The following is a 23,771-nucleotide window of genomic DNA, read 5'->3' on the forward strand; positions in this document are numbered from 1 at the left end:
CGACTTCGGTTTAGTCCAAATCCCGGTTTTTGGGCATCTCACATTTTAAACCAATTTTCTGAAATAAGTAATTTTCAATGGTGTCAAAATTGAATGTCGCATTGTCAAATTTGAATATCGCATTGTCAAAATTGGTGCAAAAAATGTCAAACTTGAACTGAAAATGGTATAGATATTTCATTGTTGTTGCATAACCCCGGTTACACATCAGGGTATGAGACCAGCGGCTAGCAGAAACACGCTCCTTCTCTGGTTGCTCTAAATATGTGTTTCAAATTTTCATCGCTTGAACTTAGGGCAGATTTGTATTACAGTGTTCGCAAGTAGGACACGTATCATACTTAGACAGTTCTCGTCCAATATTGCCCTAGTAAACCTTCTGTGTTCAATATTGAACACTTGAAAGAGATTAATTTCCATTATGTGAACATATCTGTGTACATACAATATTTGCAGTGGGCCCTTCTCTTCTAAATCCACTTTGACTCAGAGATATGTCTACTGCGAGAGAAATCCTATCCAAGACACCATTTTCGGTAAAAGCGTTAAAGGATTATTGGTCTGAGATTTTCCACCGGCCTGACTCCCCGCTTCTGCATAATGCGAATAATTTTTGAGGGGTGGAAAGATAATACAGAACTTTATATATTCTGGAACATCAATTTGAAGTAAAATAATGCAAGGAAATTAAAATGATATTGGGTTTCCGAAGAAGCCGTTATTGACAAAAAAACAACTTTTTATAATGGACCAGAATTACCAAGAATAAAAGATCTCTGGAAAGCTATCAATCAAATAGAAAAAACAATATCAAGACTGCTACTCGGATAATTAATTGATTATTTCAGACGTAAAAAAAGTAATGGAAAATATAAAGAAAAAAAACAATTTCGGCAAAAAAATTATTTATTTTTTAAAAAAATGAATTCTCAGCACAGATTTAATTCATTTTGCTGTTTGAGGATAAAATATCAATGAACTCCATAGCGAGGAACCATAGACATTCTATACCAGTGTTTCTTAACCTTTTTTGACCGGGGACAACTTTAGTCTGTTGAATTTTTCTGGGGACCACCAGTAACAAAACATTTTAATAAAAAAGCTAACAAAATTAGAAAATCATAGTATTTAGAGTTAGTATGATTTTTGATCCTGCTTTTCAGAAACTAGCTGTTTAATTTTTGGATAATGTTGTAAGTGCCATTCTCATATCGTCTTCCACCTAAAGTCGGTTACGAACTTTACTTTTCAGAATAACAAGACAAAACATTGCCATTTTACATAAATAAGTGGTTGGAAAGGGAATTATCACTTCCAGCACATTTTTTAAGATTGGATATTCATTAATAACAGAAATCCATATTGGACTTAAGAATCAATTCATTTCCCAGGGACAACGTTAAGAAACACTGTTTTATAACGACTAAAATCCTCAATCAATAGTGTTTTTTGCAGTGGGGAAGTAATCCCTTTGACATTGAATGTCATTAGTACTAGTTCTCAAAGATTTGTATTAGACATTCTGCAATAGACTCACTACCTCAATTAATAAAATATTTTCCAGACTGTTTTATTAACATTTATTTTATTGTATCTGGCATGCCTTTACTCTGAAAAAGCTTGTTTTTAAAAAAAATTCTCTCAGGCGGCGTCAGTCGAGAAGGTATTGTGGCTACAGGGAATAAGAAATGAGGATTGTTGCCATAGCCTAATTAATAAATAAAAGTATTTATTTGAAAAGAGATATGAGAGAGTCCAATGCACTCGAAACAGACTCACACATTGCAGAGGCTTCCAACGTGTCACGACGGAAACAACTGACGGAAACCAGAATTGCCGAATCCTGTAGATTATATCCCACTGCATATCCACTCTCTGGTGGTGAGGGCAGAAACACTCCGTCGCACCCCAACGTCATCTACCATCAAAATTGCAATTCAAACGGGGTAGGACACCACAGACATGTTGCCACTGTGTTCTAGAAGCATCTCAAAAAGGCGAATAAATCGAATCTTCCCACCCACCAACGAGCAAAGAGCGTTGAAGTGACCGAGGAATCCAGATCCCATGGCGACCTGTCGAGTGATTGAGTGACCAGTCACGGATTTCGAGGCGTTTTGGATGTCAAGCATTGCCCTTTCCAGAAAATATCGCAGTTCGTGCAGGGGAGCCTTGTTTTCGAGAAGGTCAAGAAAGTGATGAGAACTCTCCATGGACGTCCAGGCCAAGTCTCCACGTCCATCTTCGAAATTATGTGTCGGCACCCAATTCAGCGTGTTCTTCAAATATTTGTGGAGTCTAGGACTCTCCAAGACCGCATGACCTTAGAAAACCAAGCTGCAGTCCGACTTGAACAAACGAATCGGGACATAACTCCAAATTCTCTATTTCTCTGCAACCAAACTTGGAATATTTGATGCAAGACACCTCGGTCTCCTCCTTCCAACTACAGTCTGAGACAAAAGCCTGAACCGTCGGATTTGAGACTTAATTTCGTCGAAAATAAGAGAAGAGTCGGATAAGACGGAGAGAGTCAGTTCCTTTGCTTCTGGCGGGACTTGTTTGGAATATTTTGGCGGAGACAAGCTTCAAGTCAACAAAAAATAATCACCGAGAACTGTGGAAATTGGAAAAAACATAGGCGAGTCCTGGCAAGTGCTGAAACCCAGACAGAGAATTCTCTACATGTGCACTGACCAGTCCCGAGGGGGAGCAAATGACCTGAAAATAAACTATTAGAAATGTAACCTGCAACTGAACGTCGTACCAGCGATTGGTTAAGTCGAATGGGACTTTATCAAGGCACACCACACATAGACTTGATTCGATTTCATGCAGAAGCCTTTTGTTGGCCGGGTCTATGTGAGTGTGATTGGGATAACTGTTTCTCATCATTTCTCTCTGGGAATGCCACTGATCTCTCGACCCGGCCGTAAAGATTCCCAGAGAAAATGGATTTGGGCGTATTTGGTCCCGGAATAATTGATCCACCACTTGCTGGACACTCCTGGACTGAAAGGCACTCCATTCACGTCGTACAAATCCAATTTGTATATCTTCAGGTCAATCAGGACCAAACGTGTTTGTTGTACATTAAAACGACATGTCTACTTGTGGACTTAACCAGGACGTCCTCGCAGCGACCGGGGAGTCGAGCGACTCCAAGAAGACTTTCAATATGTTTGGAGGCCAGATCTTGTACCAGTCCTCTGGGAATAAGACCAAGACCTCACGTGCTTATTATATGATTGTATAACACCAGAGCTTCCAATATGCGGGCTACTCGTCTAAAAATATGCATATTCTGATCACATTGATTCACATTTTTCATCGCCAAAAAATGTTCCAAATGTTGCAGAGGAGGAGGTCGTGAGAAGGGAATCTCGGCGTTTTAATGCCCTTCCAGTGTTTACAACGTTGAGCTTCAGCGTCAAAAAAAAGAATAACCCAGTTTTTATTTAATAACTGTTCCTTTTTCAGTATTTTCTGCGGGGCTTCTATTACACCGACCTCCTTTGCGGATATATAATTCTACAAATATGTTGAAATTTAACTTTTTGAGTGTCATTTCTCGGAGTGTCGTTCATTTTTATGAATTGTAAGACAGTGAATGCAATGTTGGGAATTGGCAAAGTTGGACGAAGTGGTTTCTTATTTAAAAACAACATCAATAAAGTTTTACTAATTTTATAAATCACGGGGAATTTTATATATAAATAATTAAAATTTTGTCAGTTATAAAAATAACCAACTCGAAAATTTTGTCAATTATAAAATTACCGTAGAGAAACATCACGTCGACGTATTATTTCTTCAAGAATCTAAACTTTCTCCTAGCAATGCAACTCCAAGGTTTCCTGGTTTTTAGTTGTTTGTTGAGACAGACATGGGAAAGTTGGTGGAAGCATCCTGACTATCATTCTGGAAGTTATTCAGCCGTATGTCTTCTTCGTCGAGAAGGTTTGGCAAACTTCTGATAAAAGAACGAAACTCGCGAAACAAACTCTGTTAGAAGGGTTTGGAATACGACCAAATCAATCAAAACCTCCGCTGCTACACATCACGAAGAAGTCCTGGTTAACCCAATACTTTTATTAACTATTACGTTTCAATCTCACATAAGGATTTCTCCAAAGATCATCGTATTTATTTAAAGAAAATTAAACCAGTAACACCCACGGACTGGATCCTATTCGCTGCTGAAGACGTTCGTCTGACGATAGTTAGGACTCGGAAGTCGGGAGCCAGAGGACCAGATTCTATATCTACTATGGAGATGGGACATCTGCTACCCCTAGCACTGGAGACGCTAGCCCTGATCTTCAACACGTCAATAAACACGAATTTTATTCATAAAATTTGGAAAAGATCTCACATAATACCGACTCGGAAGGCAGGCAAACCGGCAGAGGAGCCATCTTCTTACAGACCGATTTCTATCCTCTGCGCGATTTCAAGAGTTTTGAAAAGGATGATTCTTGATTGTATTCGAGATGACATCCAAATGTATGCGTCTAACATGAGTTTAAAGAAAACCATTCAACTTCAATCCACTTGACGACGCTTTCTCAATTTATTTCTGAAGGATTCTACGCCTAAAAACCTCGCTTAAGTACTGTTCTTGTTTTCCTGGATATTACAAAAAACATTTGATTCAGTTTTAAGAAAGTCCCTAACAAAGAAAATTTTTGATTTGAACATTCACTCCAATCTAAATAGATTGCTTGCTAACTTCCTAAGCGGAAGACGCGGACAGGTCATCTGCAACGTGAAATCGAAGACACGCTTCTTACCGAATGGAATCCTCCAAGGCTCCCCTCTATCTCTAACACTATTCAACTTACATGCCTACCCGAACTTACGACAAATGTCTTCTTTCTTATGTTGACGATATCGTCATTGCTGCTAAAAATAGACTTTACGAAAACGTATCCCAAACGATAAAAAGAATACTAAATTCTTTAACTGTTTGGCTTAAACAACTACGACTGGAAGTATCGCCCAAAAAGTCTTTGGTAACGTTAGTCACCACTGGCAAACAACATTATTTGAGGAGAACATTAATTATAATTAACAACGAGACAATACCCATTACGGCCACACAAACGATCCTTGGAGTGACATTCGATCAAAGACTCAAATTTGCAAAACATGTCTAAAACCGGGTCACTGCGGCGCTCATGAAAATGAGGATCCTGAAGTTGATTTCAAAACCACTCGGTAGAAACGCTAAGACCTTATCAACTGTATATTATCAATTCATACAATCTACGTAAGCAAATCGTAGTCGATGGCCATCTCCCGCTCTTCTTAAATGAAATTATCCACAATTTATGCAGCCGCCAAAAGATTAATTGGCCGGAACCTTATATCCAACACCCTGGAGGGAATCCTCATCAAAAGGCAACAAAAAACGGTGAAGACAGTCTCTATTCCTGCGAGTCCCCTATACGAATCCTTGTTTAACTACCCCAAAAATCGTCTCCGTTTCGAGCTATCGACATGCCTTTTCTGGAGAGCCCTCCAGGACTCTCGGCCACGTTGGACAAAACCTCCATTGCCATGGTCTGGGATCACTTAGTTAGCTAGGACTTTTCTTTTTTTCCTTATAACCCGATAATCATGGGCTAACAATAAATAACCTATTCTAACATATTAAAGAAAACTTTTCAAGTTAGATTTTGGATAGAACTTCATGAGCTTTTTAGTCTAAAAACAGTTTCTGGCTACGGCGGACGTGCTGATAATAATAGTAGTTTATCGTCTACCACAAATTCTTGTTTGCTATGTTGCAGAAGACCACAACCACGTAATAAGATATCCCACAAAGTCTCAAAATTCTATCCTTTACTCCCACTTTGATATTTTTGCTGAAAATTGAAAAACGTAGCGAAATTTTTTTGTAATTTGAGTATTTAGATAAGTAGTGAAACTTGGAATGATTACAATTCCGTCTAGTTTAATGCTATCTTATTAAGTTTTCTACGTTAAACAAAAGATTTAAATACACCTCCGCGTTCCTTTAGCTAATGGACAGGATTTTATCTGCACTGATGCGTCGAAAATATCAGAACATTGACGCACAAGAAGAGCAACGACCTCGGAAACTTGGACTATTCAAAATGACTTCAATCTGTAAAGTTAAATAAGTTATTTCGAGGCATTGGAGCCATAATGGGGTCGGGGATCTACATGGCCTCTGGAATAATGATCAAGAAACAGGCAGGACCAGCCACGATCATATCCTTCATCATTGCAGGATTTTTGAACATTTTACTTGGTTGACTGAGTCACTAATAACCAAAGGTCTAACTTATGCCGAGGTGGGGACAAGAATGCCTCGGTCTGGGTCGTTCTATGCTTTCGGTTATGCAATTTACGGGGAAATGACGGCCTTCATTATTGGATTGCTATTTCTTTTTAGTCACCTTTTCGGTATTCGCATTTTTGTTTACTAAGGCGGGGTTGCAATTGCTCAGGCTATGGCCTACTACGTCGACTCCCTGTGCGATGGAGCTATTTCGACGTTTTTGTCCCCGATTTTAAAATTAAATTCGACTTATTTCCTTGAGTACGTTAATCCTGTTCCACTGATTTTTGTCGCCTTGTTGTCAAGTAATGTGATTATTTAAATGCAGCTTTGTTCTTGATTAACCTTCAAAGTTCCTCTAAGATCGTGGTTTTGTTGGTGGGGATCAATTTTTTTGTGTTAGTCACAGTCATAGGAGCTGGCTCACGACTGACTGACACACACAATTGGCGGATCACTGTTTTATTTATTTATACATTTAAGGCGAATGTGACCAGAAAAAGTCATTCCCGTGGAGTTGGAGGGTTCATTCCCTACGGAATTCCTGGAATTTTCTCTGCGTCAATCGGGGCCTTCTTTGCATTAGGCGGGGTAGACATAGTTGCAATACTCGGTTCTAACCCACATTACTAGTACAGCTGGAGATGCTCTGAATCCCGTAAAAATAATTCCAATGAGCACTGTCCTGTCACTTTCCCTGACAACGTTGGCCTATGTTTCCACTACGACGGTCATTTCGCTTATGACTCCCTACTACTTGGTCGATTCGGAGGCCCCCTTTGCAGCCATTTTCTTAGATAAAGGCAAAAAGGTTTTATCATATGCTATCTCTCTCGGCTGCATGTGCGGAATTCTCTCCAGGCATCATATTGGTTGATCATTTTAGTTTATATGGAGAAATTTTGGCCGGTTCTACATTATTTTTCTCGATGATGATTGACGGGCTTTTAATAATGTGTCCTAAAGGGGTGAATAACGACTCTTTGATTCGCCGCTCTTGTCTGACATTCTCCTTCTGCACTGGTACGTCAATATTGCCAATTCAGGAATCATTTCTATATTTCTTTCAACGGAAATCGTCATTAGTATCACCAGTATTACCTTGCTGCTATCCTCTGCATTCATCAATCTAATGGTCATTAAAATACGGTATGTTCCTTTTTACTACTTTAGGTACTCGGATGAACTTTTTTTAGTCGGGAAATGCGATAAAAGTGCCAATATACTTACAAGAAAAACCAGAATAATTGCTCGAATCCTGACAGCGATTCCAAGTATTAAACATCAAGCTTAAATCACAGCCATTTGCTCGCTAGTCTTCGCACTGTCCATCAGAAGTGGAATCCCTAACAACAGACCTTATTGGTTGCAATGCTTGTGCTTTTTCTCATATCAGCCGTCTCCCTGGTCGCTCTTTGGAGGTTTCCGCAGATTGAGAACAATTCAGTTTTCATGGTTTGTACTGAGGCAGCGACTATTAGACTCCCTGCATGCCCTTTCTCCCCATCCTTGCTAATCTCTTTACATTTATTTGTCTGGCACATGTCGGAACTGAGTCGTGGGTGGTGTTTGGGGGACTTTTCTTCACGAGTAAGACTCAGTTGTTTGAATGTTTAGTATTCTGTTTTTATATCCTTTCAACAATCGTCTCCGTATTGCGTGGGAACAACCAAAACAATGGAGAAAAGTCGAATTTACTTTAATATTCTTTTTTTCACTAATAAGTTTACTCACAAATACGAATTACGGAAAGGTCATCTGACTGCCTTTCCTTTTTATTAATCGAGGAATGTCCTCGTTTGTAAAGGGAGATGTTCCCAGTAAATGAGACACAATTATAACAACTAAACTTGTAACAATCCCTTTTGATACATAGTAGGAATATCTCATTTTCTCTTTATTAACAAATAATTACAGATAAAGGTAAGATAAGGGGAACTAACTGATTTGCGACTCCACGTTCTTTGATACTCGTTAACGATAAACTTACAAATCATCACACGAGTCCAGGAATTAAGTACCGCTTCCCGAGGAAAACAAAGAATAAGTACCGCTTCCTTTTAGCCTCCTGGATAAAGGATAGAGACTTTATCTAAGGAGCCCTCCCAGCAAACCTTTGTGACCTGCCTAAAGTAATAGCTTAAAAAAGGTCCACTAAAGCCAATTTGCACTAAGACAGAACAGGGGCTATTTTATTTGCTATTTTTAATCTAAAATACTATTAAGTGGGTTCTACAGTCTCGTTTTGGGACAGCAAAAAATCTCTGATCAAACAATGAAGGGTCGCAAATGGCAAAACCACAAGATCAATTAAAATTAGTTAAATCAATGAAATTAGAATTTGATTGAGTAGACCAGGGCAATAATGAACCCATATAGTCCCAGCACTTCAGAAAAGATGAGGTTAAGGACCATTCCAATGTACAGTCGTGGTTGATGCACAATTCCCCGTACGCCAGCATCCCCCACAATCCCAATAGCATAACCCGCCCCCAAGGCACACAATCCACAACTTAGTCCAGCCCCAAAGTGTACGAAACTCCTAAAAATAGAAAGCGTAGGACTACTCGAAGAGAGTATATCCCGTGGTTGTCAATTTAGTAGAAATAACGAGAGAAATGACAAGACCGTAGATGGCCAACAGACCGGCCATTACCACTGGCACAATCGCCTTTATTATCAAGTCGGGCTTCATCACAGCCATGGCTGCAATTCCAGTGCCAGACTTAGCTGTTCCGTAGGCGGCACCCATGACTGAGAGAATAAACCTCTGACTTATAACCTGAAAATATGATGGCGCAGGCTGAGCCCATAATTCCAAAAAATGGAGCATAGATTGGTTCGGCCGAGGACATAACAAAAGTTGATAATTGTCGAGTATTTGATTTTATTAATTATCAAATAAATATAGATCAATAATTTATTAAGAGAAATATAAAATAGTAAACATAATAATGAAAAAAAAGTCATTTATGAGATTTACCCACATTTTGTCGCTAATTAAATTAACCCTCGATCAATTCAGATGATCTAATTAGTGAATTGATAATCTATAATTAAATTCAACTGCCCAGATGCATTTTGAGAAGTCCTGCTAATCTGGAATGGTTTGTAACCGCAATGCATAAACCACGACATCTACTAAAAGGACATGCATGTGCATCTTTTCTGTATTACTTTAATCCAATTAATCCTCACTTTATACTTAGATTACTATAATCAGATAGCTATGGGGTAATATTTAAGTAAATCTTACACCTCCTTGAGGAGGACACAACTAAGCAATCTCAAACGTATCAAAAGATAGAACCCTATCACTTAAATGAACAGTCATTGTCAACTCTTTAGCTACAGTAGAGGACACAACTAAGCATTCTCAAACGTATTCAAAAATAGAACCCTGTCACTTAAATGAACAGTCATTTTCAACTCCTTAGCTACAGTAGTACACTACCCAATGGCTCTTTGTACAAGAACATTCTTTCCCACCCATCGCAGTGCCTATAAGAACTAATAAAGCGAAAGTCAATTTTATGTCTAAGTCAATAAGTTTATTTTCTTACTGTAGAAATATGAAACTGATTGTATATAGAAGCACAGTCCATTGCAGTAACATTATTAGAAAATGATTGAATGCTAAAAATTGATGGTTGCAAAAATATTTGCTGGTCCCTTTGAACGAAAATACAATTATTGTCAACTAGTATCGTATTTTTAAAATCTGGATGGACACTTAATAAAACTCCCATTGCTACATTTTTGTTTATGTTTATTGAACATCAGTTCCTAAGTGTCAAATAAAAAACAAATGCTCTTGGCGAAACTCAAAATTCCAGTCGGAATACATTTCTTAAACTATGTTTGCAATGATCATTATTAAATAGGAAGGGACTCATTAGAATTACGAGGGAACTGTCGAATTGCGATCGAATATAATAAATCTTTGTGCAGGAACAAGTGTTACATTAAACAGCAATAAAACGAACATCCAAACACCCTGTAAATGTCATGCTCTCAATTAATGGGGACATAATTTATTCGACTGCCAAAAAAGCATTTTCACGTCATTCATTCGATGTATCATTCCATTCGTTGAAACTTGCAAACTCATAAAAAAAGTCGAGTTTGAACTTATTGACTGAACGTAATCAAAAAGGGAAAAATCGGTGAACAAAAATGTTAAATTGCTCTTTGAATAAAAATAAATGGCTGATTTATTCGGTCTAGGGACTGAGAATAAAAAGAAAAGATGATTATCCTTTGAAGTGGCCGATTCAAAGAAAAGTCATTTTTTGTATTGATTTGTCCATATTAATTGCACTGATCTACTTTGATCTGAAAGTGATATTGCATTTATTTAGATAAAATCAGACTATATTGTAAATGTTGATATAATATTCATTTTTGATTTTTTTTGAAATGCTGTGAATAGTCCCCTTCCGGGCCAGTGAGCCTGGGAATGTTGTTGTCCTTTTTCCACTTCATTCGCCTGTTTTGAAACCAGATTTTGACCTGCCGATCGCTCAGTTCTAGCATATCTGATATTTCCATGCGTCGTTTTTTGCTTAGATATTTGTTGTAGTGAAACTCCTTCTCCAACTCCAGTGTCTGACTCCTCGTGTACGTCTGGCGAGTTCTCTTCATGTCGACCTGGGAAACTTCCACTATTAATTCAAGAATAAAAATTACAGTTGTTTGATATGTTTTTGATCCATGGAATTCCCACATGTTTTTCCTCACATAACACTTCAGGTCTGAACAAATGAGTGCACTTTGTCGACTGGTTAAAGTATCGGTAATAGTCCCCCAAATTGCTTTGTCCCCTGAGATACACGTCTCCATAAGATTGGGGTGCTTGAGGGCGAGAATGGTTGATGAAATATTCGTTGGAGTATGGGGGAGGGTAACCATCAAATTCTTGTCGTTCGTGGATCATGTAGTTATTTTCATTGGTGAGGGGTACTGGAAAAAGACTGTTAGAACGGTTCTCCTGATCAAACCATCTTTCAGCGTACATTCCAAGTTTCGTGGCGACGAGCGTAATATATACTCAACAGAAAAAATATCGCAATTTTTATTCTTTGCCTAATCATCAATTCTTGTGCATGACATGTTAGTTACGACTTTTGACTGTGATGAGTCATTCCGAAATCAACTGAGATTGAGTGACTAACGTGATGTTGGTAATGACTCTAAAAGTGCTCGAGCACATTAATCATTCAGTGATTCGTATCCAATAAACCCCGTCTTATCTCTTGTTTGAATTTTCGCGTATTTATTGTTTTTTTATTGTTTCGGCGTTGAATTGAAATTAATCTTTTCTGTCATAGAATAGGCAGACTACCGATCATTGTTAATAGCCAATCCATTTGTCTTTTTATTTTCTAACAAATTGAATTGTGTTCACAAAGCGACGATTTTTATTGTGAGAATTTCACATTCTCTGTCCGACCTACCCAATTGTAAGCAAAGTCAATTAATTGGACATTAATTAATTATGAGTTAAACAGGACCGATAAATACTAATATCCGTGAAAAAACAAAGTAATCTGATTATATAATTAATGTGCTACTCTATGTCTTGATGACTCTACAATAATAATCTCAGTTCTTACATGACAGAGTAGATTATTCCCAATATCGGAATCAAATATGATATCCCCACTATCACATACCCCACAATTTTACTGAACGGCATGGTGACACCTGCGAGACCTCCCCTTATTAGTGCGTTCATGTTCACGCTTAAAAAAGGCTCATTCAGCCACCATTTGGTTCCATTGGAGTTCGTAGAGTTATTGTAGTTTGCAGTGACATTGGAATTCGTAGAATTATTGTACTTTGCAGTGACATTGGAGCTCGTAGAATTTTTGTAGTTTGCAGTGACATTAGAGTTCGTAGAATTATTGTAGTTTGCAGTGACATTGAAGTTAATAGATTTATTGTAGTTTGCAACAATTGTGTTGTAAAAGTTCATTGTAATTCCAAGAGAAGCGTTGTAAAAAGTAGTATAAACGTTCCACCATACTGTCTCTTCCAAATATTTTTTGAACAGTAAAATATTTTTATTCGATCGAAAATTGTAATAGGTGTAAGTAGTGTTTTTCCACCAATTCATATATGACTGATTCCGATTCTTCAAATTGACTGTATAAACCGTGAATTTGAAAAACGTCTCGCGAGCAATGGACGTGTTTCCCAAGTAATCGACAATATCAGAATCCCCCACAGACAACTTGCACAAAAATAAGACACTCAAATGAACAACCCAGAACATTTTCCTTGCGCAAGAATCGGACTATTATAAACAATTTAATAGGATTAGTGTAATATAGCACCATAAATTTATATAACAGTCAGCTAATTAATTAAGTCGGCACTTTGTCCTTGTTCCAGTCTTTAAGTCCAAGAGGCAATTCCTCATTTTCCTCAAACGACCCTCGAACTAACAAAACAATCCAGACCTGTCCCTTCTACAAATTCTTCATAAGTCGACTGCTCTGGAAACGGTCGTTTGCCGATCAAATCAGTCAAGTCCTTCTTGGTCAAAACTTCCTGCTCTATCAACTTCTCAGCCACCTCAAAATAAAGGACAGAAAAAACCTTAATCACACTCTCCCCGTGCTTCTCAAGTAGTGAATATGTCCGGTCGTAGGCGGACTGAATCAGCGACCGAACCTCCTCATCAATGATCTTGCCTGTTTCCTCACTAAACGGTTTATTGACAGCTTGGTTATCCACGACGAAGGACACATTGCCAACTCGGTCACTCATCCCAAACATGCAAATTTGGGAATAGGCCAATTTGGTGACTTGCTGGAGGTCGTCGAGAGCCCCAGTGGTCACTCGCCCAAAATGAATTTGTTCTGACACCCTTCCCCCCAACAGCATGCACATTCTGTCCAACAACTGGTCTCGGGATTGCAAATATTCGTCCTTCGGAAAGTACTGTGCATAGCCGAGACCCTTTCCTCGGGGGATTATCGACACTTTCATGAGAGGATTCGCATGTTCAAGAAACCAGCCCGATATGGCATGCCCTGCCTCGTGATATGCTACAATCTTCTTCTCAGCAGCCTGCAAAATTTGCGTCTTCTTTTCAAGACCTGCAGACTTTAGTGATTAGAGTACCCCCAACGATACGTTCGATAGCCCTTTCCAGATGTAGCTCAGATATTTCCTTAGCGTCCTCCCTCGCCGCGATAAGGGCAGCTTCGTTGACGCAGTTCCCAATGTCAGCCCCAGAGAACCCTGAGGTCCGAGCAGCCATTTGGCGGGCGATCACATCGACCGGAGAGTTCAACTTGACCTATACACTTATCAGAGTCATAACACCTTTCCCAAATGAACTTTAAACACTCCTGCCCTGCCTTTGATATCGGGCAGTCCCACGTAGATTTGACGGTCAAATCTACCAGGTCTGAGTAAGGCAGGGTCGAGGACATCTGACCGATTGGTAGCTGCCAGTACAATGACTTGAGAGGAGGCAGAAAACCCTGAGTATAAGACTAAGATACCGACCGTCCATTTCAGTGAGCAATTGATTAAGAGTACTCTCCTGCTCATTGTATCCCCCAAACGACCGTCCTGTCCTCTTTCTCCCTACGGCGTCGATCTCGTCAATGAAAAGAATGCACGGGGCGTTCTTCCTGGCCTTTGCAAACATGTCCCGAACCTATTCCTGTAGAGAATAGTCATTACCCGAGAAGAACCGACTCCCACAAACATTTCCAGGAACTCCGAACCGGATACGGTTATGAAGGGTACTTTCGCCTCCCCCGCTGTGGCCCTTGCCAACAGAGTCTTCCCCGTTCCTGGAGGCCCCGTTAGAAGTGCGCCTTTTGGTATCTTGGCTCCCAATTCTCTATATTTGGCGGAATTTCTAAGAAAGTTGACGAATTCCATGATTTCTAGCTTGGCTTCCTGACACCCGGCCACATCTCTGCAATCGAAAGCAAAACAAGACTTGAATCTGACCCCGGTGTCCTCTTTGACGACCTTGGCAGTGCTCTCCCCGAAACCAAACATGGAGGTCGGTCCCTTCCCACCCTTCATCTGGAAATCCCCAAATCACCCCAACCATGTTGGCTCCTCGGGTGATGAGAAAGGCGATCAACAGAAACGGGACGAGGTTAAAGACACACGATTTGGCCACCGAAAATCTAGAGCACTCAAATAAAAGAAAAACATAAAAGGAGTTGTTTTAAAGACAACATCAGGGGTTTCTACTCCTTCATTTGTCAGGGCAGTCAACTCAGTCTGGAGGTTTCGCTCGAATGTTTCCAGACTGCCAATTCTCATGTACAAGTCATGCTGGACTTCCTCTTCCCTCTCATTAGGTTTGAGGTAGATATAGCACAGTTCGTGGTCAAAGACGACAACCTTCTCCACCTACGGAATAAGCGAGTGACTTACCCGTCCAATGCTGAGGTACTTTGTCACAAATTCCCTGAAAGAAATCTCGACAAAGGAGGAGTGGTAGTGCAAATACTTCATGAGACCAACCCCCAGCAGTGCGTACAGCCACAGTCGGTTGTTAGGAGTACCGTTGGGTGATTTGTTGTTGAATATTTTTATGTTTCGGAATAATTTTTTGGCGTCGTTCAACAACTTTTCTAATTCTTTCTCGTCTTTGGACCACAGACGGAAACTGTGGGTTGATTTTAGTCGTTGACCGATGAAGGGTCGTTGAAAAAGCAAGGGAACCACTCTTCTGAACTGCTTTATCTATGACATTAAGGTCGTGTTCGAGTGGTGTATATTATGCGGCACTACTCACCATGACAAGACTAATTTTAAATTTATTTTTTTTAATTACATTATTTTATAAAATTAATAGCCATGACATTATTCCTGATTATGTATAGGAGGACTCGTTCAGCTAAATACGGGTCCTCAGACTCCGGTAAACATTTCCATAAGCCGATCGGCCGGAGCAGGTCCTAAGAGTCGTCTATAAGGCAGCCTGTTGTCTCACAGGAGTAACGTTAAACTAAGCACCGCTCAGGGGCTGGGTACTCATTCTTAAGCAGGCCAGTTTGTTTTATTCTCTGCGTTCATTTAGTTCTATATTTATTTGATACTATTAGAAGATATATTTAAATATAATTAACATAGTCAAAAAGATCTTTTTCCTGAAAATTTAAAATTTTTTAGAATTAACATATTTAAAATTTAAACCCGGCTTCTCTTGTAGTCTTTTAAAATCAAATTTGGATGAGGCAGCAAAAATGCAAAAAAACCAAAAAAAATGTGTTTTATTATCATTATTTTAAGTATTATGAAGAAAACACCCTTTTGTTGGATAACATTGCGATGAACATGAGCGTTCTCTCTCCCCATGTGAACATTGAGTACATTTTATAATTATTAATGCCAGACAATTTTATCTTGTATTGAAAAATTTTATATCACTTAAAAATTACCAAAACAGCGAGAATGAATCAGTTTGCTATCCACTAATTACTTTCAGGCCGAAAACGACTGTATGACGGACATCAACATTTCTGATCCTTCCGATCTTTAAGATACCTCCGATATTCCCAATTGAGGAAGCCGGGTGAAGATTTGTCGTTATTTATGAATAGTTGTGTCATTTACTGCTTAATATTACCAAAACATGCTTTTTGAATGAACACCACTTGGCATGCTCAATTGTATAATTATGATGCAACGTTGACGTGTTGTGTGACCAAGTACAATCAGTCAATAGAGCGCGTATAAAAGTATTAATGCTCTCTGCCCGTACAAATCAATGACATCTCGTGAGTGTGGACAAACTGAGTACAACCAGCTATCAAATCGCTTGACAAACCAAGAGAAATGCACGGGCAAACTCATCGACAAAACTGTCTCGATTAACAAAGTTCTTTCCGACTCGGTCAGGAATTCAAAACAGTTGTTTGAGGCAGAACAAAGTGCCCGAATAAAGGCCGACAACCAAATCAGAATGCTCACTAATGTTGTGGGTAAACTTGACAGGGATATTGAGGTTTTTCTCTCAGATAAACCTTTCTAAGAACACAGAGTTGAGTTTATCCAAGAATTTCGAGGGTCTTAGAATGGTCCAAAGTCATATCGAAAGGTTTGAGCAAAAGTGGCAAATGGATGTTGGCGGATTTGCAGGGAGACTCGATTCTATGTCGAAAAATCACTCAAAAGTGGAAACAAGCCTCAAGCTGTTGGAATCCCAGGCTCTCTCGTTCGAAATATTCAAGGAAAGTCATGAAAAGAGTTTAGGGGACTACCAACTGGCCATCCACGAGGTACATGAGACTCACCCTATTTAGAAACTTTGCAACCTGAGCAGCCTTATGGAAAAGTGTGAAAAAACGTGCAGAGAACAGACGGAGCTGATGTTGAAGGAAATTTTGGCCAAGATGAAGGCGCTTGACAAGAGTTGTTTTGAAATGTACGACCAAATTAAGTCCTACTGTGAGGAAAATTTTCGACTTTCTGACAGTCAGAGGGAGTCCCTCCGAGAGAATGTGATGGAAGTCCTCGAAGGGAGGTTGTCAGTCTACGACATTCGAATTGTATTTTTGGGACTGATTTCAATTCAGAACGAACTGAAAGACAAATGTGAGTGCCAGAAAATCAAGGAAAAACTGTCGACTTTGGAGAACAGATTCAACGAAATGGAACTGCACGACAAAATCAGAAATGTTTGAGTTACTGCCTTATAAATAGGCCAAACTTGACGAGGTGGCACACAAGTTAGATTGTTCTCTTGTGGAAGTCAACCTGCAGATTGATCGTGTCAGTATGCACATCGATAGGCAGGTCGAACACGTCAATGACAGTGTTCAAGTCTTTTGTTCAGAATTCGATTTGAAACTCGAAAAACTAAAGAAAGAAACAGGGAACAAAATCGAAGCAATTAAGCAGGCATTGAATCACTTATAAATTGTCATTTAATATACTTTTAGTAATTTTTAACTTTGTATTGTAGTTCTCTTTAGAGATCCTTACTCTCTAATTTATTAGTAGAAAAGCAATGGGTGATTTTAGTAATGGACAATCAGTTTTATTAGCTAACTGAAATGACTGCTCTTTCCTTATAAATGCGAATCCATATTAGTTGGGTTAACCCACTAACTCTTGGTAGGCCTCAAGAATCTTTCGCCATAAAAATAAAGGTAGACTATATTTATGCAGAGTTCCCTAAGATGGGGCAACGATCAGTGAGAGGGCACCATTGTGGTTTTCCACGCAATTTTGTGACGATAATCTATCAAAACATTAGTTTATTAAACCAGGAAATAATTTCAGCCCTGTTTTGATAATTTATTATTTGAGAAATGAAAATTTTGAAATAGTATTGTTGCCAAACAACAGGCAAAATGAACAAAAATTCGATAGATATGAAAAAACTCGATTTGGAATTAGAAAACATGATTGAAGAAGAAAGGCGCTATTGGGAAAAAAATGACGCGAAACTACGGGCTGTCGAACAAAGGGTTGGAAGCTACGAAGAGTTTAGGCAAATGGTGCTGGGCGCACATCTCCGCCCCCTTGACAAAAAAGAAAACATTAGTGAAATTAAACAAGAAGGGTGCAAATGGAATTTACTTTCTTGCACACGCTCAAAGACTGGAAATTCCGGCGAAACCAAAAGACTAGTTTTCATATTTTAAAGTTGAATCTAGACAATATAGTTGCAGCAACACCAAATTAAAAACGTTTCCCATTTTATGACTTGTTGGAAAGAATGCTCTGATGAAGAAAAGGTTCAACTCGTAAGCCAAGTAGGACCTGTGGGGATAAAGAAATTATTTTCAACAGATCTTCGGTTTGACTTTTTCGATGAACTGGTTGTTACTCTGGATAATCACGACTACACTGAAATAACCTTCCCAGTCGTTATTGAAATCCTCAAAGTTTTGAGTCAGTGCAGAGGGTTTCGACTCGTGACCAGTTTTATGTCCCCCCAGACCAAACACTGTTGCCAGTCTCTCTTTCAGAAATTATCAAGTTCTTGCATAAATTCTGAGACTTTGCGAAAACTGTTCGAATTGTATTCGTCCTAAACATATTAATCTCTTTTTTGATTAATAATAGTTTGTTTACCAGGTATTTGTGGGTTAGAAATTATGAACTGTTTTTTACTGTAAAATACTATTAATGTATACTTTACTATTGCTGAATTAAATGCCTTGTATTTAATTCCCCTGTTGCCAGTGGATTATTTAGTTAAAATCAAGTTGATTTGGGTTTTTATAATTTGGCGTTTAATAACTTGAGATTAAATTTAAACAAAAATAAATCAGATTAGCGAGTAGAGGAAAAGCAGTTTTAATCGAACAAAGTAAAATTGATATACAATAAAGAATAATTGAGTGTTAAAATAAACTTTATTGACGCACAATTGAGTAATTATGCTGGTTGGATACTGATCCGTATATCTAGACAACACGTAAAAGGATTAATTGATGATTAAAACTAAACTTGTGTGTAAACAAGCCACTAAGAAACTGTAGAGTAAGGCGGTCGGATTAAAAAGCTAAAAATGGCAATTGATTTAATGTCTTTTTTATAGATTAACTCGTCGAAATCTTATTTATGATGTCAAAAGGATTTGCAATATGAGCGCGATACTTATATCAATAATACATTTCGTTAAGTGCTATTTATAAGAGCACATCCAAAACAGAGTTCAAGTACGTTTACTCGAATGCAGCAAGTCTCGTTTTTTTACGGAGTTCCCATTAAAACGTGGGTATTTAAGATTATTTCCTCGTCCATTTCGTGCTCGAGTAGTCGGACACATGTTCTTTAATCATAGCCATCCCATAATATTCCCACATTAATCAATTATTGATCACTTGTTCAGTTTAATTTAATTATTCAACATTAATTCCTGTACTTACATTTTTTAGCAACATCAAAGAACGAGAATCAGAGGATGACACCCAGTTTGTCCACGCAGAAAGACAAGACATTCAAATAAACAACCAGAGAATCGTCGTCAACGTCAGTGGCCTCCGATTCGAAACATACATCAAGACACTCGAAACCTTCCCAAACACGCTCTTGGGCAGTTCCAACACAAGAATGAAATTTTACGACGAGGAAAAGAACGAACTGTTTTTCAATCGTTCTCGGTCGTGTTTCGAACACATATTGTACTACTACCAGAGCGGGGGGACCATTCGGTACCCTCCAAATATTCCCATCGAAATATTTATCGAAGAAATTGAGTTTTTCTGTCTCAATCCGGAACTTATTTCTCAGATCCGCAAAGAAAACCTGTCCAAACCGAAGGAAAAGGACGTCCTGCCAGAAAAACTGCTTAGGAAGAGGCTGTGGTTGATCATTGAATATCCGGAAAGCTCACTCGGAGCAAGGATTTTTGCTGCCTGGTCGATTTGTGTGATCATGGTGTCCATTACTATGTTCTGCATTGAGACCCTCCCGCAATATTCCGTGACGACCATAACGACCAACAGCAACAACGTGACCACCAAGAATCACTACATCAAGCAAGAGTATGAGAAATCATTCTTCGCCATTGAGACGGCCTGCATTGTGTGGTTTTCCTTTGAACTCGTGGCACGGTTCATTCTCTCACCCCAAAAGTGTCATTTTGCCAAGAATTTGCTGAACGTGATCGATTTACTTTCCATCACTCCATACTTTATTACTCTGGCAACTAAAGAATTCTACAACAATGAGGCGAGCAGTATTGAAGTGATCAGAGTCATTCGACTAGTCAGAGTCTTTCGAATTTTCAAGTTGTCGAGACATTCAAAGGGTCTCCAAATCCTGGGCAAGACCCTCAAAACTTCTCTCAGAGAAATGGTAATGCTCGGCTTTTTTCTGTGCGTCATTGTTGTCCTCTTCTCCAGTGCAGTCTACTTTGCCGAATTCCACCTTTCGGACACGCAGTTCAACAGCATTCCCGACGCCTTTTGGTGGGCAGTCGTAACTATCACCACCGTCGGGTATGGGGATATTCGGCCCATCGGTCTGTGGGGTAAGATTGTCGGGGCGTTGTGTGCAGTCGCAGGGGTCCTGACCATTGCCTTGCCCGTGCCTGTCATTGTCTCCAATTTCAACCACTTCTATCAACTCGAGACCGAAAAAAAGAAAATCCTCCGAAATGATACAGAAGCTGGTAATGAACACAAATCTCACATCTCGGCCAAGTCGAAAGTTAGTCCTTCAAATGAATCAAAAATATAAAATGACATTTCCTATGGAACTTTCAGCTTGGAATGTTCTAATATTTGTGCCTTAATTAGGTGAACATTTTTTTAACTTTGTTTAAAGAGAAAAACCTGTTATTTTCTTATTATAGAAATTAAAAACATTTATATCACAGAAATATTGAAAAATCATTTTTGACGCCTCTTTTTCCTCTTTGTAGCAAATGTGTTGCTGAGACCGAACATTTCCGAATCCTCGAGGCCATCGTGTTTAGCCTTCTTTTTCTTTCCAGAAGGATCCACACTTCCAATTTCCTAAAAATGAACACGAACAAAGACCATCTTAGCCATTCTCTGAGCCTCCAGAACTCTCTCGGCCATTACCATGACTTGTTCCTCGTCAGTCGAATAGAGAGATAATTGTCTGCCAATGGAATGTTCGACTCGCTGATATAACTCAATGTCGTACTGAGTGACCACAGTTATGGCCACCCCTGACTTGCCCGCTCTGGCCGTCCTCCCCACCCTGTGCACATAATTCTTTGGCTGCATCGGAATGCTGTAGTTCACCACCAAATCGACATGGGGGATATCCAACCCTCTACAAAACATCAATTCAATACCACCGCGAGGCTAAATCAGTGCTGACCAGAATCCGCGACTGCTTGGATTTGAATCTGTTAAGAGCTGCTAGTCTCTTCTCTTGGGCCATCTTCCCATTCAGTGGAATCGCTGACATCCCCAAATTGCGCACGAGAAGGGTTAACGTGAGGACCTGAACACATGTCGTGCAAAATATTATCACCGAATTACCCAAAAATTCGTTCAAGATATAAACCAAGTAAATATCCTAACATATAATATCAGATTACTTTATATTTGTGTGGAATGAATATATATGACTGATTTAATTTTTCGACAGTCTGATACTTGGAAGAAACTTCGAGACGATCGACCTGGTTGACGAGGGAGGCCCTCTCCAGTTTCTCCACCTTCCGAGTCATTGTTGCGGAAAATAAAAAGGTTTGACGCTTCTTGGGCAAGACCTCCAATATTTTGTCAACTTCACTCTCAAAGTCCATATTGAGGATTCTATCTGCCTCGTCCAGCACCAGAAAATGGATAGATCTGAGACTGAACCCTTTTGTGTTCTGCAAGTGCTCCACCAATCTTCCAGGAGTGCCTAAAACATCAGTATTTAGTCCTCACCGACTACGATGTGGGGTTTTTTGGCCAGGACTACCGCCTGAGTGACAATATCTATTCCCCCGACGAGGACAGCTGCAATAACAAACAGAACCAACCACAAGACAGACCAATAAGAGCTCCCAGAGCTTCGAATTGCTCAGAAATTTGATAGCACAATTCCCTTGTGGGTGCAATGACAAGTGCAAAAAGACGTTTATGTTCTTGTAGGAGAGAATTGATGATTGGAATAGCAAAGGCCGCAGTCTTGCCTGATCCTGTTTCTGCCAGGCCTACAATATCGTGGCCTTTCGAGGCAGATTCAATAGACTTGCTTTGGATGGGTGTCGGGGTAGTCCAGCCTATTCGGGCACAGGCTTCAACCAGTGCTTGAGAAATTTTCTACTCATTAAACAGAAGTCATACCAAATCAGCAAATGTTGTTTCCATTAGTCAACAATAAACAAACGTGAACTTTTAATTTGTATTTAATTTAATATTCAAAATTTGTATAAATTAAATGTATTTTAATATCTAAAAAAGGTTTCTTAAACCAGTTTACGAGTATACAAACAATATATATCTCCTGCACTAAGTTACGCGAGTCCAAACTGGGCTCCCTGCAATCTATAAGTTTTACTGTGGGATCCCAATCAGTACAAAAAAGGCTATGCGTATTATATCCAATCACAATTCATCGTCACCTGGACTGTGAAACTAATCTTCTTCCGATAGAAGAACATCTATATATGAGAGGAGCACAATTTCTATTTCCTTCACGTAAATCAGTGGTTCTCAACTTTCTTTAATCGCGGACCCTTTGTGAGTGAATAAAAAAATTACTGACCTTTAGCATATTTTTATCAAAAAATTATTACTTTTCTAAAAACACAATTTATTAGTAAAAAAATGAACGAAAACTAATGAAAAGGTTGATTTTTTTTGATGGAATTTTTTCAATTTGAGGCTCAGTTATCGACAAACATACTCTAGCAATATTCAGTCTTGCACGATGAGTATTTTTTATATTAAGAAGTGCTGAAAAGCCATGTTTGCATAAATACTTTTTGGAAAAATAAGCAACAAATTTAATGCATTTGCGCTTACGAAAGGATAAAAATAACACATTTCGCACCAAAATCTTGACAAATAAAGTTGTTCATACAAATCTTTAGCATTCAAATTCTTGACATATCAATAAAAGCCTCTTGAATATTTCCATCGACTAAACGTGGATTAGCATTAAACGGTGTACGAATTAATTTCAAATCAATATTGAAAAATCTGGAAAGTATTTGTTTAATTCTTTTTAAAGATCTGTTAAATGTGCATAAATAAGGACGATATTTTTTTGGTTTCAAATAGATCTATTTTAACAGATTCTTTTTAAAAAGATTCAAGCATAGTAAAACTATTCACTTTAACTTTTCTTTCCACAGTTGTAACTTCATAACAGACAGTAATAATTAATATTAAACAGTTCAAAAACTTAATTTTATCCATAAAATCAACCATAATTTCATGTCTTCCACGAAGGGATTCGTTGAGTAAATTTATACGAGAAAGAACATCTCTCAAGTAGGCAAACTTGGATAGCAATGAACTATCGAGTAATTTCGAAATAAATTCCAAAGATTTAGAATTGTTTTGAGATTATAATATTTAGATAATTCATTCCCGAAAAAAAACTCTGGCAAAAATGTTTCCCGAGATAGCCATCTCACTTCAGTGTGGAATAGCAAAGTCTTTCCGTCTCCTTTCAAATTCTTCGCAAATTAGTCTAAAAATGAGAGAATGTAAATCACTTTTTTAATGTAATTCACGATATTTACGTTGTACATTGGGACCGGTTTACAAAGGAATTATTGAATATTAAAATATATTGCACAACGACAAGCGCACCACAATACCAGAAGCCCGTAGGTTACTGAGGTTTCGCCCGTCGCACAAAGAGAACTTTTAATAAGAGAACAAGTTAGTTAATTATTCTAACTAAATTATTTGTGCATCTTTCATTGACATTGTGCATTCTGCAAGATCCCTCTGCATCTTTTATATAATAGACGTCGAGTTAACAATAATCAACAATTCCAGACTAGAGCAAGACTGTCTCCCACCCCTTAAACCCA

The 23,771-nt window shown here is 38.7% G+C and overlaps 4 protein-coding genes across 4 annotated transcripts; 2 read left to right on the forward strand and 2 right to left on the reverse strand.

The window, feature by feature from the left end:
* Positions 1-12,696: 12,696 nt before the first annotated feature.
* Positions 12,697-13,401, reverse strand: LOC118761614 (AFG3-like protein 1). The gene has a single exon (XM_036499691.1). The coding sequence runs from the start codon at positions 13,304-13,306 to the stop codon at positions 12,740-12,742; it is 567 nt and encodes a 188-aa protein (XP_036355584.1). The 5' UTR covers positions 13,307-13,401; the 3' UTR covers positions 12,697-12,739.
* On the reverse strand, positions 13,401-14,338 carry LOC115230545 (AFG3-like protein 2). The gene is given in 4 exon segments (XM_036499692.1): positions 13,401-13,613; positions 13,646-13,807; positions 13,809-13,985; positions 13,988-14,338. Coding segments are annotated over 4 exon segments (894 nt in total). The 3' UTR covers positions 13,401-13,409.
* Positions 14,339-17,655: 3,317 nt separating this feature from the next.
* LOC115230522 (coiled-coil domain-containing protein 103-like) lies at positions 17,656-18,349 on the forward strand. The gene is made up of 2 exons (XM_029800681.1): positions 17,656-17,931; positions 17,968-18,349. The coding sequence occupies exons 1-2, from the start codon at positions 17,674-17,676 to the stop codon at positions 18,337-18,339; spliced, it is 630 nt and encodes a 209-aa protein (XP_029656541.1). The 5' UTR covers positions 17,656-17,673; the 3' UTR covers positions 18,340-18,349.
* Positions 18,350-18,818: 469 nt separating this feature from the next.
* On the forward strand, positions 18,819-20,494 carry LOC115230546 (potassium voltage-gated channel subfamily A member 10-like). Its single transcript, XM_029800700.1, has 2 exons — positions 18,819-18,835; positions 19,189-20,494. Exons 1-2 carry the CDS (start codon positions 18,819-18,821, stop codon positions 20,492-20,494), a joined length of 1,323 nt encoding a protein of 440 aa, XP_029656560.1.
* The last annotated feature ends 3,277 nt before the right edge of the window (positions 20,495-23,771 follow it).

Source organism: Octopus sinensis, unplaced genomic scaffold (genome assembly GCF_006345805.1).
Source record: "Octopus sinensis unplaced genomic scaffold, ASM634580v1 Contig15734, whole genome shotgun sequence".
In the NCBI taxonomy this organism is placed as follows: Eukaryota; Metazoa; Mollusca; class Cephalopoda; order Octopoda; family Octopodidae; genus Octopus; species Octopus sinensis.